This window comes from Cystoisospora suis (assembly GCF_002600585.1).
Source record: "Cystoisospora suis strain Wien I chromosome Unknown contig_3304, whole genome shotgun sequence".
Lineage (NCBI taxonomy): Eukaryota > Apicomplexa > Conoidasida > Eucoccidiorida > Sarcocystidae > Cystoisospora > Cystoisospora suis.
In genome coordinates, this window is record NW_027156099.1 from 20,524 (window position 1) to 34,789 (window position 14,266).

Here is a 14,266-nt window from a genome sequence, read left to right on the forward strand (position 1 = left end):
TTCTTCCTCTTCATCTTCTCTTCGAGGAACAACGCAAAATGTCTGGATGGAAAGAGAAGAAGTCCGGAAAAAGGCCGCGGATCTCTTTCTAACAGCTCTAACAGATTCCTCTTCTTCACCTCAAGAAGTCTTTGATCAAACCAAATCTTCTCCTGTTTCACGTGTCTTTTTGTTTCTTTTCTTTCAGCTTCTCTATCGACTACAAAGCCAGACAGATCTATCACATTTCCATCTACATGCCAATGAATGCCTACGTTACTTAAGGCTCTTAATTTCGTTCTCTGGAACTTCGTCAGATCAAGATACCTGTACCGTCACACAGGCCTATCCATCTTCATCTTCTCAAGATGAAGATGGAATTAGAAGACAGGAGAGAGAAAGAAGGAGAATAAGAGATGTCCTCGTGAAGATGCTCTCGCTAGAATCTCTTCTCTTGTTCTGCCTATTCAGTAGCTTGGCGTGCGCTCTTGAAGCTTCGAGGGGGTGTCGGCGCATGCAAAGAAACATCTCTGATATTCTTCATCCTGGGAGAATGAAAGAAAGGATAGCTCAGAAAGAAGAAGGGAGGAGAAGAGACGGGGGAGAAGAATCTCATGGAAAGCCGGACGGCAAAAAGAAGGATAAGAAGAATGTACAGACACCAGCGAAAGAAACAGAAGAAGAAGAAGAGGAAGAAAGGAAAAAAGAAGAGGAAGGGAAAGGGAGAAGCAGAGAGAAGACATGTACAAGGGTGGATAGAAGAAGAGATAAGACGGATGCCGATACATGGAAGAAGAAGGACCAGCATTCCTCATCTGAGAATCTTTCCTATCCTTCTTCTCATAGGAACAGTCATAGTAAGACTGCCGAGAGGGAAGGAAAAGACAGAGAGAGCGACTCCAAGAAACAGAGAAAGGCCGGTGACGATAAAGAAGAAGAGGAACAACAGCCTCCTCCGAAATCTCTTACAGTTGAGGTGTATAGACACGTCCCTCTCTCTCTTGCACGAGTATCGAAGTTAGCAGAAGTTGTCCGGGAAGGCTATTGTAAGAGAGAGAATCTTTCTTTCTCTTCCTCTACTTCTGAAAGCTCCGCACTTGGGGAAGTGAATGAGAAGGCCGAGGTGGGAGAAGTAAAGAAAGAAGAAGAAGGACAAGAGAAAGGGAAAGAAGAGAAGCGAGAGGTGCAGGCAAAGAAGAAGACGAAGAAAAAGAAAGAGAAAGAGGAGGAAGATGACGATGAGACAGAGCAGGAGAAAGAAGGAGAAGAGGGGTGTTCTCTTGTGGTATTGCTATCTTTTCAGCTATGTTGTGATATGTCTACATGTCTAGTGGATGAAGCTTATTCCATTGTGAGGACTTTCAGACGAAATGAAAGATCTGGGCATCTAGGCAAGCTAGCTGCGTGTCTATCGTTTCTCCGTGTAGAAGAAGAAGAAGAACGACGCAGTGAGAAAGAGAAGAATCAGGAGAAGGATCAAGAAAGGAAGACACTGGATGACACCAAGATGAAGAAGAAGAAGAAAGAGAAGAAAAAGAACGACGAGCTCTTCTTGATAACCGAAGAACGAAGAGGTTCCTTCTTCACGAACGAAGAAGGAGAAGAAGAAGAAGATCAAGATGAGAATCTCCTCATTATGGCTGCGATTCTTCTTGGTCCTGTGTGTCAATTCTTAATGCTTCTACGGGCCCATCAAGGTAAAGCTCGTCATTTTTATCCTTATCTCCTAGTTTAACCTACATGGATAGTCATTCTCACATACATAAAGATTTCACTGGATCGACACCTGTATGGAGACATCTCCGGAGAGGGACATAAGCATTTTCAGTAGACATGCATCTCTACACGTATATATATATCTATATCTGTAGATGTCATATAGTCTGGGCTCTTCAAGGTAGCCACGCAGGCAGCAACATGTCCAGCACATTCGTGTATGAATTGCACATATGGAGAATCTCAAGACGTCATGCTGTAAGCGTGTGTGTCTCTATGCAACAGACTATATCCATCTACTCTTCGCTATCTCCATCTGTGTATACCTATATATATATACATACATACATACATATGCATGTATTCGCCGAATAGGAATTTACGAGGCAGTAACATGGCTTGCAAACGTGTGTGTATTTATTTACACGTATCTTCAGATGTCTATAGATATGTAGACATCTCACACTGCGCCTATCTCTCTCTATATATATCTAGATGTATTTAATATATCGCACCTGTCTACCGCATGTATAGAGAGAGCGAGAGAGGTAGATCTCTTATTTCGTGCAGAGGAGCATCCACTTACATGCGCTCTTGATGGATGCGTATATCCATGCATATGTCTGACTGTGTGCATGTATGTATAGATGACTTTTTAGTCTATCTATTAGTTGCATGTATGTATAGATGACTATTTATGTATTTCTCTATCTATTATGGCGTTAATACTCTTCTTCTTTTGTCTCATGTGCGAGGAAGACATCTTCTCCATCCTCTACCTCGACTCATTCTTTCTTCTTTTTCTGTGGAATCGACAGAAGAAGAAAGAAGAGCTGTCCTATTGTTCCTCTTCTTCTTCTTCCACCTCTTATCTCTCTCTCTCTCTCTTAGCCTCCGGGTTATCTCTCTACCTCTCTCTTTCTACATGAAGGGCATCACTATCTTTCTCTTTCATGATCTTTCCTTTTCTTCTTTTCTTCTTCTCCTCTTCCTGTCCTCTCAGATTTGTATGCGTTCACCGATTTTCTCCCTATTCAAGTTCTACGTCACCAAGTAGCGAATGTCTCTCTCTTGCTCTTCCCTCCCCTGTTAGATGAAACTCGAAGTAAGAAGAGACAAAGCCTCCTTCTCTCTCTTCTGCCTCTTCAACTTCCACATGACTTTGTATTAGTCGGTCTTCTCGATGCGCCTCTCACGTTCCCTCCTGAATGGCCTTATCAGCGAGAACGGGTTCTTTCTCTTCTTCAGACCCCTTCTCCCCCTATCACGCAGCCAGGCAAGACAGGAGACCTGCGCCACGATGACGGCGTTGAAGAGAAGGAGAAGAAGTCTCTCTCGTCTGCATCACGGGAAGATCAAAGAAGAGGAAGAACTGAAGAGGAAGAGGAAGAAAAGGATCGTTGTCAAGAAGAAGAAGAAAAGAGACGAGAAAGAGGAACGAGTGAAGAGATAGAAAGGGATAAGAAAGATCTCCAAGGTAAGAAAGAAGAAGATGAAGATGATGAAAGCGAAGAACTTCTTCTTCTTAATCGCCCAATCTTCTGCATTCCCCAGTCTTCACGGGAGACAGTGCCGATCTCTTCTTCTTCTTCGGAGGAGGAGGACCCTAGGAACCTCCATGATCGAAAGGAACAGCAGCATGCAAACACGAAAGAAGGAGAGAAAGAAGATAAAACACATCTCCACACAGAAGTCAAAGAAGAGAAGAAGGGAGACACGCAAGGGAATCTCTTGAATGACAGTTCAAGCGCTCATCTTTCTCCAAAGACTTCTGCCTTCTCTTCATCCCTCAGTAAACCCTCCTCCTCCTCTTCTTCTCCTGCGACTAAAAGCGGCCTAGGCTCGTCCCGTTGTTCTCCTTCTTCTTCTTCTCCTCACGACGCTTGTTCTTCTTCTTCTTTGCTCTTCTCCATCTATCCGGTAATTTCCGTGACTGAGCCTCTCCCACAGAAAGGAGAAGAAGAGGCAGACAGGGGTTTCCTCTTATCTTCTCTCTCTTCGCCATCGAGAACCTCTTCCTCTTCTTCTTCGTCAGCTTTAACCTGGATTTGTGTAGTTCAGTTTGCTCGCTTGTGGGCGCTGAGTGTAGATACACCTGAATTTCGTCGGGTGTATGCACATGCACGACAATACTTGCTTCAGTCACATCATAGAGCCAATCTCGAGAGGCTGAAAGAAAAACGACTAGGAAAACGTGAAGAGAGAATTCTCTCTCGCAAATCTGAAAGGACAGAGAAAAGAGAGTAAGCTAAAGAAGTCTTTTCTTCTTTCTTACCCTTCGTGACTCTCATTCCTCATTCTTTCCTCTCATGCAGTAGTAATATCTGCATGCATGTAACGGTTGAATCAGAGGTAAAAGGGATGAGGAGGATTCTCTTCTACTTGTTCTTCTCTTTATCTGCTTTGGAGTCGTTCTTGACGTCTCTTTCACCCCGTAGCTCGGAGAAGACAAGAGGGCATGCTGCAATCTGTCGTGCTAATGGATCTCGTATCGATACTTCTCTACTTCTCCTGTCCGTAATGCTTCCTAACTATTTTTACTCATCTTTCTTACATACACATACGTAGTCATCCGTTCCGTACATACATACATAGATACATAAGTCTATCTATCTATATATCTTGATTCTTTGTATCTTTGATCTTCTACCTATCTGTTTTCTTCATCTGCGTAGAGAGAGAGAGCGGTAAAGAGGAAGAAAGAAGTTCATGTGGGAAAATGTTTCACATGGATAGTGGAGGGAGACAGACGTCTTGCTGCCCTCGTGGCCTCTCTCTCTCTCGCAGCTCCCCTCCGAAGTTGTAGTGATCTTACCAGGGGAATAATTCTTCTCCCTCAGTATGATTCTTCGAAAGAGGTAGAACAAGAAGAAGAGAAAGAAGAAGAAGAAGGAGTTAATTTCTCTTTCCTTGTCTGTCGTATTGTTTTGAACTCCATGGGGTGGCTCGCTCTGTATGTAGTTCTGGGAGAATCTCTTCGTCTATTGTCGCCCCATCTCCTCTTGCTCTCTTGGCTTTTCTTTCTTCTTCTCATTCTTTTTTGTGAAGAAAGAAGTGATAGCTAATGAACAGGAGGAGGAGGAGAAGAAGAAGAAAAGAACTTCTTTCACTCTTTCTTAGCTTCATCTCCATGCTCTTTAGCATTCTTCTCTCTCATGTATTGCCATCTTCTTCTTTCCTTTCTCTATTGTCTAAACATTGCTCTTCTTTCTCCTTCCCTCATTTCTATCAGCCCCCAGACTCTACTCCTATCCAGCTATCTATCTATCCATCAATCGACTTATCTTGATGTATGCATCTGTATGTCTTGTCTCTCTCTTTGTGTTTTTTTTTTCTTCTTCTGTAGAATGAGTGGATCTCTCGAAGACACATCAGCGGAGGTGAGAGAAGAGGTTCAGAGAGAAGAAGAAGAAGAAGAGATTGAAGAGAGACTGAAGATTTCTATCAAGAGAGATGATCCTACGGGAGAAGAAGGAGAAGATGTATCGTATGCTTCTAACTTAACGACTTCCGTTCTTCTCTCCACCGAGGAGACTTCTTCTCTTGGGCGAGATGTTTCAGCGTCTTCTTTCTCACGTTCTTTCCTATCTTCTTCTCCAGATGAAGATATGCCTCATGAAGATGCGAAAGATAAGCAAGATTCCACGGCTCCCCATCATCCGAGCTTAAAGACACACGTGACAAGTCAAGTTACGGCTACACTTCTCTCCCAGATCAACTATAGGTGGGGGAGCACGAACAAGAAAGAGAAGCAAGGCAATCTCTATCGAACAAAAGAAGAGACATCTCTTTCTAGAGAGGAGCCTTCGCCTCTGAATGGAGAGATGGATAAAGAAACAAACTACAGCGGTTCAAAACATGTCGCACCTGTAGAAGAAGAAGAAGAGTGTGATATGGAGAAGAAGAGAAAGGAGCCGCAAGGATCTCCTCGTGATACGAGAGATGATGATATTTACTACGGCTTTGATCCGAGAGATTTCGTGAGGGATGAAGATTTGCATGCGTTAAATCTTGAAGAGAGGGGAGAGAAGAAAGAAAAAGATGAAGATGGAGACAACTCATTTGTCCCTTATTACTATTCCTCTCGGCATCATCGAGGACGTAGAAGACGACCACGCTCGCGTTCGGCCTCTTCAGACCCCTCTCGTATGGATGAAGAAGAAGAAGAAAGAGAAAGAGAAGAAGAGGAGGAAGAAGAAAGGATCAAGAAGATGAATGAAGATGAGATAGAGAAACGAGCAATACAACAAGAAGAACAGAGAGAAGAGGAAAGAGAAGAATCGATTTCTTCGATGAATAGGAGAATGGTTGCCATTGAGTCGTCTTCTAGAGATCAAGAAACAACTGAAGGAAAGACACGAAGAGACGGAGACACGGACAGTGGAGACGAAGAAGAAGAAGCGGAAGAAGAGAAGAAGAGCGTGAAGACAATCGAGAAGAAACGGGGGGGGATTTTGCTTCTCCCACGCCCCCCCTTGAATCTTATTCTTCCTTCTTCATGTAGATTCACTTCTTCGAGAACCTCTCAGAATCGTCTCACATCTTCTTCTGCTTCTCCTCCCCCCTCAGGTTATCTCGATGCTGCACAATCGACAATTGGCCCTACTGCAACAACAACCTCTACTACTACTACTTCTTCTTCTTCTTGTCTTCCTCCTTCTCCAGGGGGACTTATGAAGAGCTCCCACTACCCTCTTCCTTCTTCTTCCTCATTATGCACGCCATCTAGCTCGGGAGATACCTCGGCTCCTTTCTCGTCCGTTCCTTCAGAAGGAGATCCCCCTCCCCAGCATGGTAGTGGCAAGAATCTTACTACATCGGCTAATAGAAGAAATCGTTTCTATTTTTCTTCTCGTCATCCAAGCACGCTGCATTCTACCGTCTCCAAGACTGCCGCTTGTTCCTCACGTCCAACACGACAACAGCATCACCATTATCAGGGAGATCAACCTTATTACCAAGTTGTTTCTTCTCATTCTTCTTCTTCTTCTCTTCATCTCCCCCCTTCAAATTCCTTCTCACCCCCGTCGCATCCCTCTGGTCGTCTTCCCTACCCCCCTTCTACGTATTGTTCCACCCATCATCTTCTTCTTCATTCACCTCTCCCGCACAAAGCCACTCCCCGAGGACCCTTGCCACCTCCTGCTCCTTCTCATGTTCTCGTCTCAACTGCGTCATCCCCTAAGACACTCTCCTCCTCGTCGTCGTCTTCATCTCCTATGCTCGCCGTTCAGAAAGCGAGAGGCGGAGATCCTTCGGCCCAGACAATCTCTTCTTCTACAGGTAAAACAGCCGCAACTCTTACGACGACTACAGCAGGAGGAGGAGGAGGTGGTCTTGTTTCATTTTCTTCATCGATGTCAAGAAAGACAGGGATTTCCACTACGACAACAACGGTGACACCCCAAGGGAAGGCATCTTCTTCTTCTTCCTCTTTCTCGTCAAGCGCGCGTTCAACGACGTCTTTCCGTCAGAGCTTTACTCAAGGTCCTCTTCTTTCCTCTTCAAGCAGTCACAATAGTATGGGGCGAAGTCATGAGGGTCTAGGCCGAGGACATGCATGTCATAAGAGCCAGCAGCGCATCACTTTAGATCAGGGGGGGGGGATAAGAACTATCGTGATTGATGGAAGTAATGTAGCTATGAGACATGGAGGTGGAAAGACAGGGGGATTGACAAAGTCCTTTTCAACTAAGGGGATCCAGCAAGCCGTCGATTACTTCCGCACACGTGGCTATAATGTAAGAGTCTTCCTGCCGGATTATGTCCTTAATTACGAGTCGGTGGGTGAAGCCAAACGCATGCAAAAGTCAACCTTTCCTCTTAAAGGAGGCCTAGAGACCAAGATTCCTGACTCCATGGATGTCTTGCAGCAACTCAGGAAAGAAGGCCTCATTGTAGCCACACCTTCCCAAGACTACGACGATTCCTATGCTATCACGGTAAGATCAAAGGAGCGCGTCACTACAGAACCAACTGACTGACTACTACTGCTTTATGATGAGAATGATATGCCACAGGTGGAGAGCTAGTCACTCCGGCAACTAGCTTCTGAGTGTTCTTCCTCCTTCTTCCTTTTCTCTGATTGAAATGATGTGCATGCATCTAGTAGGCGATGACTAGTGTAGAATCTCGAGGCGGAAGGCTGATCAAAAGATAGAGGATTTTTGGAGAGATCTGGATACATCTTGTTTCCTTCTCTCTTCTGTGGGGACTAGGAGGAGAGAGACAAGAGGAGACTTAAGAATCACACATCAAGGAGGCTCTCGCTGCAATAAGAGGACATGATCGATACACACTATGAAACACATACACGCCAATATATCTGCATGTATGGGAAGACTGTTCAATGGAAAGGTTAGCTATGTGCATGTCTATATCCATTTTCCACAAGTTTTCGTGTTTTTCTAGAGATAGAGATTCTTCACTGTTAACATCGTCAGTCTCGCGGGTCTTCTTCTCACTAGACAAGTTTGACGCGTCGAACGAAACATGCGGAGTGTATCTGCCTCCTCTTTCCTGCTTCGGCTTCTCTTTGTCAATCGTTCTTTCTTTCTTTCTCTGTCTCTCTATATCTATGAACCTATTGTTTCTTTCTTTCTATCGATCCTTGTGTGTGTCTCTCTCTCTCTGTGCTTGTCTTGCAGTATGCCATGAACCACAACGGGTGTATAGTGACGAATGACATGTATCGAGACTTTATCGCTAAGAGCTCTCATATAAGAGGAGTAAAGAAGTGGCTCAGAAGTCACCTTATCTCCTTTGTCTTCGTTGACGATGAATTTATCCCCAATCCTGACTTCCGCTGGCCCCAATCCACCCTTACACTCACGAGTATCGCTGAGACATCTGTCTCTTCTTCTTCTCTTTCTCTTTCGGCGTCTCCTCTTCCTTCTTTGCCTTTTCCTTCGCCTTTGTCCGGGCCGTCATCTCATCCTCTTGTTGTTCAAGGGGAGAAATTGGAAGGTCATGAGACGTCTTGGGCCGCTTCTTCCTCTTCTCTCTATGGGAAGACAGAGCAGGACAATGAAGAGAAGAGAAGAGAGGAAGAAGGTGAAGACGAAGAAGAAGAACACTTAGGAATAGAGGTCGATGGAGAAGAATTCATGCCTCGTCTCCCTCCCCCCTCGATACCTTTAGAGGACGTTACAAGACAAGAAGAAGAAGAAGAGGAAGAAGATGAAGATGAAGATGATGATTAGGGGCATCAACGCAAAGGAAAGGAGAGGAAAGACAATAAACAAGAGGATGAGAAAGACAGACGATCGATGTGTTCTTCTGTCTTTCTTTCTCTCGTCTTTTTGAGTGGATTTCGAAAGAAGAAGGAAAGAAAAAGTGATAGCGACTTTCTGGCTCTTCGATCCTTCGCTCGTTGCGCATGCATCCGATGGCTTGTTGGGCTGGAAGAGGAAAAAGGAGACACACCGATGATAGTGAGAAGTCTCTTAGAAGATGATAAGAAAGAAAAAGAATCCAAAGTGAAAAAGAAAAAAGAAGGAAGAAGAGGAAGAGGGAGAACGAAGGGGGGGGGGCGTGCGTCTGGGAGTGATACATACAGGAGGGGCATGCATACAGGAGTTTGAAGTAAGAGAAGAGATCGAAGAGAGGAAAAGAAGGTAGGTATTCAAACTAAGGGAGGGCGATGGCTCTTATTGACGGTCACTTGGGACAAAGTGAAGAGAGGTGGCTTTCTTCTTCCTCTCTGTTTTGTGGCAGGTATCATCTGTATTCCACTCCGGTGTTAATCTTCTTCACTCATGGCAACTATCCCTAGCTAGCTATCGGTGCGCGGGGGAGATGTTGGGGTGGGTGTACGTACACAAGAAGAGCTAGCTATCGTTCTCCGGTGTATGTACACTAGAAGGATATCTGAAGAAGACCTAGGGACGATTCATTCTTGAAAAAGGGTGAAGAATTTCATGATGGAAAGTGTCTTTCGCCTTCGCTTTTCGTAGGAGAAAGGAAAGGAAGAAGGAGTGGACAACATGCCTCTGGGGAGGTGGGAGTTCGAGTGTCTGTACAATAAGAAGATAAGACTGATAGAAAAGGAGAGAGATCCTTAGTGGTCTCATCGTAGGTCTCCCTAAGAAGAGGAAAGGTTTCATTTTTATCGTCGAGTCCCGTTCACCCACCTGGCTAGCTGTTCAAAAAGATTCCTCATCCCAGCTAGCTGTCCTGTGTTGTTGCTGCAGCTAGCTTTCCTGAGTTTTTGATCCAGCTAGCTGTCCTGAGTTTTTCTCCCAGTTAGCTGTCCAGAGTCTCATCCAGCTAATTGTCCAGAATGCCATCCAGCTAGTTGTCTACAGTCTGCGAGTGTCATCGTGGTGATACCCTCTTTCATTTTGGCGAGTTCGGCGCTCTGTCTCCCCTCATGTGATGTATCTCTCTCAGTCGATGTTTCTGAATGCCGTCTGTCTCTGATCTACATTCACAGTGGTGGTCTCCGGGCCGTCTCGTCTCTGTGTAGGGCCCTAGCCGCGCCTTCATCTCCCGTAGAGACTTGGGTTTTTGTAAAAGAGGGAAGAGAAAGAAGAAAAAGATCTTGAAGAGATCAATCCTATTCTTTTTAGTGTATTTGGCGCGTCCGACTGTATAGTAGGCCATCGCACATCAAACAACGTACCTCTTACGACTCCTACTAACTACTAGACACGCATGTCTACAAATACGTGTCAGATATACATATGTGGATGTCTGTATACAGCCGCCTGTTTTTTGAATGAAGATACCTAGTACGTACAACACAGCTTTCCGATCTGGTAGTGCTATCGCGCATTAGAATAAGTTTTTGCTCTCCACGTGTGGAAGACATATCTGTATAGAGAGAGGGACTTGTGTATAGATGATGTATACAGTCCATTGTCCTGGCTTCTTGCAATTGACACCCTTCACGCACGTTCTGCAGATACACATACCCAGACACCTCCGTACATGTATATATGTGTATAGAGCTGCATCGATTCTTATTGTTGGTACATCTACATATTTATAGACATAGATGTCGATGTGCATCTTCGCATCCTGATCTTCCCACACATACATCCAGACGACCTCTGTCTGTACATGGCGATATATATAGTGATCTATATATACATATATCATATATGCATGTATGTATGTGTATGTACATATGCATAGATGTGTGTATACCTGAGAGAGTGACGAGGAGTGTGTTATGTGGATGAAGTGAGAAGAGTCATTTCCCTTTTGGGTAGAAAATTGGTGTGAGGAGAAAGTATTGAGGTCGCTCGTTAGCATGCGTCTCAATCTCTCCTCGTTTCGTCTCTCTTTCTTTCTTTGCATTGTCATCCGAATCACTCGGGGCTTAACGTCTCTCTCTCTCTCTACTTGTTTGACGCTATGACAACTACTACAAGAAATCTATGAGGGATGCCGCTACTCGCGGTCTTGTTATGTCTTTCTTGCTTTCTCCTGTTATCAATGGACGTCTGTCTCTTCTCTCTTTGATTAGTGAGAGAAGAGACGAAGAAGTAGGAGACAAGAGAAGCAGTTCAAAGTGAGGAAGACACTGACTGCCAAGAGGAAGAAAACGAGAAAGAAACGTTCTGTCGCATTCTTCTTCTACGTCCCTACACACGAAGAAGACGTAGAAGAAGAATGAGACGGCTGTGGATGGATAGCACACACTCCCACTTGTCTCTCCTCTCTTTCTCTTCAGTTTCTTTCTCTCTTCATGTCTCTGGTCGGAGACTCTTTTCACATGGGGGGGGAGTCGAAACAAAGCCGTCGTCGCATACATCGCCGTACAGAGGCGATAGCAGGAGTTGTAGCAGTAGAACGGAAAAGAATCGTCTTGATCTTGATACAGAAGAGAGTGGTCGATTGAAGAGGTAGATAGATAGATAGATCTGGTAGATAAAGCAAGATAGATAGGTATAGGTAGATCGGGTAGATAAAATAGATTAGATAGATACATGCGTAGGCAAATGGAAATATGTACTCGCACATGGAGCAGGGGAGGTATAATGAGATCGTAGATAAGTAGATAGATGGGGAGAGATAGAAAAAGGAAGATTGATCAAGGTAGATCTAGTTGAAAGAAGAGACAGAAAGGTTATACTCTTGTATCACCTGAAAGGTAAGGAGTGAATGCAAATCCCGTAAATAGTATAGTAATGCTGAGGGTGATGGTGGTGGTACGTCTTTCTCTTCTGAAGCTTTCATGAAACCTCATAAAACGACAGAGGAGGAAGTCAAAGAAAGACCGGAGCACAAGGCAGTGTAAAGGCATTTCTGAACGTATCCAAGAAGAAGAAAGATGAAAAGGAGAACCTCTCCGTAGATGTCTTGGTCGGTGTGTATGTGTGTCTATGTATCTTCCACTTCTAGACAAATTGATAGGTAGGAGAGATTCTGATCTGATAGAGAAGCAGAACGACCATCACACCCAAGTCTATCCATGCTTTTGGACACGGCTTATCCTTGATACAAGAGCAACGAACACCTTTCTATCGTTTTAATCAAGTGGATCTACCTTGCTCTGTCTGTTTTAATCTATCTCTCTTCTTCGATCTACGCTGCATGCAAGAAGAGAGAGAAAGACGCCTCAGGGTTAAACCACAGCAGTCTGTGTGAATGCAGCGGAAAGAGGAAAGAGAGAAATCTCTCTCTCTATCCTTTCTTTCTCACCATACCACAAGAGTGGAAGAGCATGTAAGACAGGAAGAAAAAAGCGAATAGACTTTTCTTTCTTGCTTTCTGGTCAAATCGTTTCTTCGAGTACTTACCTCTCTATCCATCTGGAAGAAAGATATAAAGACATACAGACACAGATATAGACATGTATGAAAACACGCGCTCCAGTTGCGAAGAAAAGAATAATGTACTATAGAAATAGATAGATAGATTGAAGATGAGAGATAGATATAGAGAGATAGATGTGTATAGTGGCGACGTGTGATTCCCTGGAAGACTAGCTAGGTACTTCGTATCTATCTAGGGAGAGATCGACCTCCAGTCGCCCGCCGTTGTCGTGTACAGCGAGGGGAGAGAATTCATCGGGAAACTTCACGTTGGATACCAGTACGTATACTAGAGAAGAAAGAGTAGAAGAAGACGTAGAATCGATGCTTTCTCTTTTGCAACTTCGATTGTCTATCTTCCTTCGTAGGCGTATGGAGGTCTTCTCTGTCAAGACAGAGAGGAGAGACGAAGAGAAGAGATTTCTTCCTGAAAGCAAGCTGCACTAGCTCTTTTCTGTAATTCAATTTTTGTTCTCTTTGTCGAAGAGAGAGAGAAAGAGAGATTTTAACTGCCACATGTCACACGGCGAGACACTCCTTGTTCCGATCTCGTGTATCTCCCCCTATCTCGCTCTCGCCACTACACTGTGTAGATGTTTGCCGTCTTTCTTTTAGTCCATCTGGTCATACCTCAATCTCTTTACCTTTCCTACTATAATATAGCTTTCTCTTCAGTCCATTCATCTACCCGGGGTGATTTATCTCACTCTTTCTATCTTGCTATATTTATAGACAGAAACTGATGCCTAGTATCTCTATACAATGTTGACCACATCTGTAGGAGGACCGCCTTCTTCATAGCTTCTTGCCGTAGAGACCAAGGAGGCGACCGTTTGGTCTAGATGTTGAAGAGAATGAGTGGAACAGAAAGAAGAAAGATAAGAAAGAATGAAAGGAAGCCTTTTCTTTCACGAATCCTTTCAGAAACTCCCTCCATCTTACCGTTACACACACTCTCTCACTCTTGCGTCCATTCTTCTATTCGCTGGATGACCTTTGCCTCTTTCTCTTTTTCCAGAACTTTCGCACCTTTCTTTCTTTCCTTCTTTCTCCCCCTCCTCCTCCGACACCCTCCTTCCCCTGCACTCTGGCTTTTCTTGCATGCACAAAAAGAGCGGGGAGAGAGTTCGATCGATAGCTGGAGTCACTTGGACAGCGTCCATCACCTTGAGTGAAGTGAGAGAAGGGAAGAAGGAAGGAAGGAAAGAGAATGTGAGATAGATAGACAGAGCGAGAGAGAAAGAGAGAGACAGGGAGCCCTTTTCTTCTTTTTCGCGCGCGCGTCTCATAGAAACTCTTGTTCTTCTCATCCTCGTGTGTAAATCTTCTCTTTGCTTGTTTCTTGCGTTCCTTCTTTCTCCTTGTCATCGTCGCCATTTTGGCGTTGCCTGGCGTTCATTGCTTTTCGGAAAGAGAAAGAAGAAAGAGTTAGATCATGACCATGTCTCTATTTCCCTAGAGTGTGCTTTTGAATTGGGAGCTCTTTTCTTCCCTTCTTTTTCTTCTTCCTGTCTCTTCCTTCTCTTTCGTGGAAGGGTTGCTGCCATTCCGTCACCTGAAGACTTCTTTGTTCTCCATTTTCTTCTCTCTTCTTTCTTTTGAGTGGAGTGAGGAGACAAGAGAGCTAAAAAGGAACAGGAAAGAACAAAATAAGTGAAAGATGACAAGGAAAAAGAGAGGAGAGACACCCTAGAAACAAACACACCGCACTCCATTCTTTCGTCCATTCATGTCCAAGAAAGGTAAATAAATCTCACCCAGGAAGAAAACTAGGTCGACAGAGATAAAGAAAAAGAAGGAGATAGTGA

The 14,266-nt window shown here is 44.3% G+C and overlaps 2 protein-coding genes across 2 annotated transcripts; both read left to right on the plus strand.

Moving 5' to 3' along the window:
• The first annotated feature begins 16 nt into the window (after positions 1–16).
• On the plus strand, positions 17–11,081 carry CSUI_006504 (ribonuclease zc3h12d). Its single transcript, XM_068066660.1, has 4 exons — positions 17–1,676; positions 2,699–3,938; positions 5,042–7,637; positions 8,343–11,081. Exons 1-4 carry the CDS (start codon positions 47–49, stop codon positions 8,895–8,897), a joined length of 6,021 nt encoding a protein of 2,006 aa, XP_067921363.1. The 5' UTR covers positions 17–46; the 3' UTR covers positions 8,898–11,081.
• A 781-nt stretch (positions 11,082–11,862) lies between these two features.
• On the plus strand, positions 11,863–14,228 carry CSUI_006505 (uncharacterized protein). The gene is made up of 2 exons (XM_068066661.1): positions 11,863–12,369; positions 12,827–14,228. Exon 2 carries the CDS (start codon positions 13,301–13,303, stop codon positions 13,631–13,633), a length of 333 nt encoding a protein of 110 aa, XP_067921364.1. The 5' UTR covers positions 11,863–12,369; positions 12,827–13,300; the 3' UTR covers positions 13,634–14,228.
• The last annotated feature ends 38 nt before the right edge of the window (positions 14,229–14,266 follow it).

Excerpts from the sequence above, each read along its gene's own strand:
- CSUI_006504 (XM_068066660.1), top strand. The coding sequence starts at position 47 with ATGGAAAGAGAAGAAGTCCGGAAAAAGGCCGCGGATCTCTTTCTAACA. Across the intron at positions 1,677-2,698 it reads GCTTCTACGGGCCCATCAAG|ATTTGTATGCGTTCACCGAT; the intron begins GTAAAGCTCGTC and ends CTGTCCTCTCAG. Across the intron at positions 7,638-8,342 it reads ACGATTCCTATGCTATCACG|TATGCCATGAACCACAACGG; the intron begins GTAAGATCAAAG and ends CTTGTCTTGCAG.
- CSUI_006505 (XM_068066661.1), top strand. The coding sequence starts at position 13,301 with ATGTTGAAGAGAATGAGTGGAACAGAAAGAAGAAAGATAAGAAAGAAT.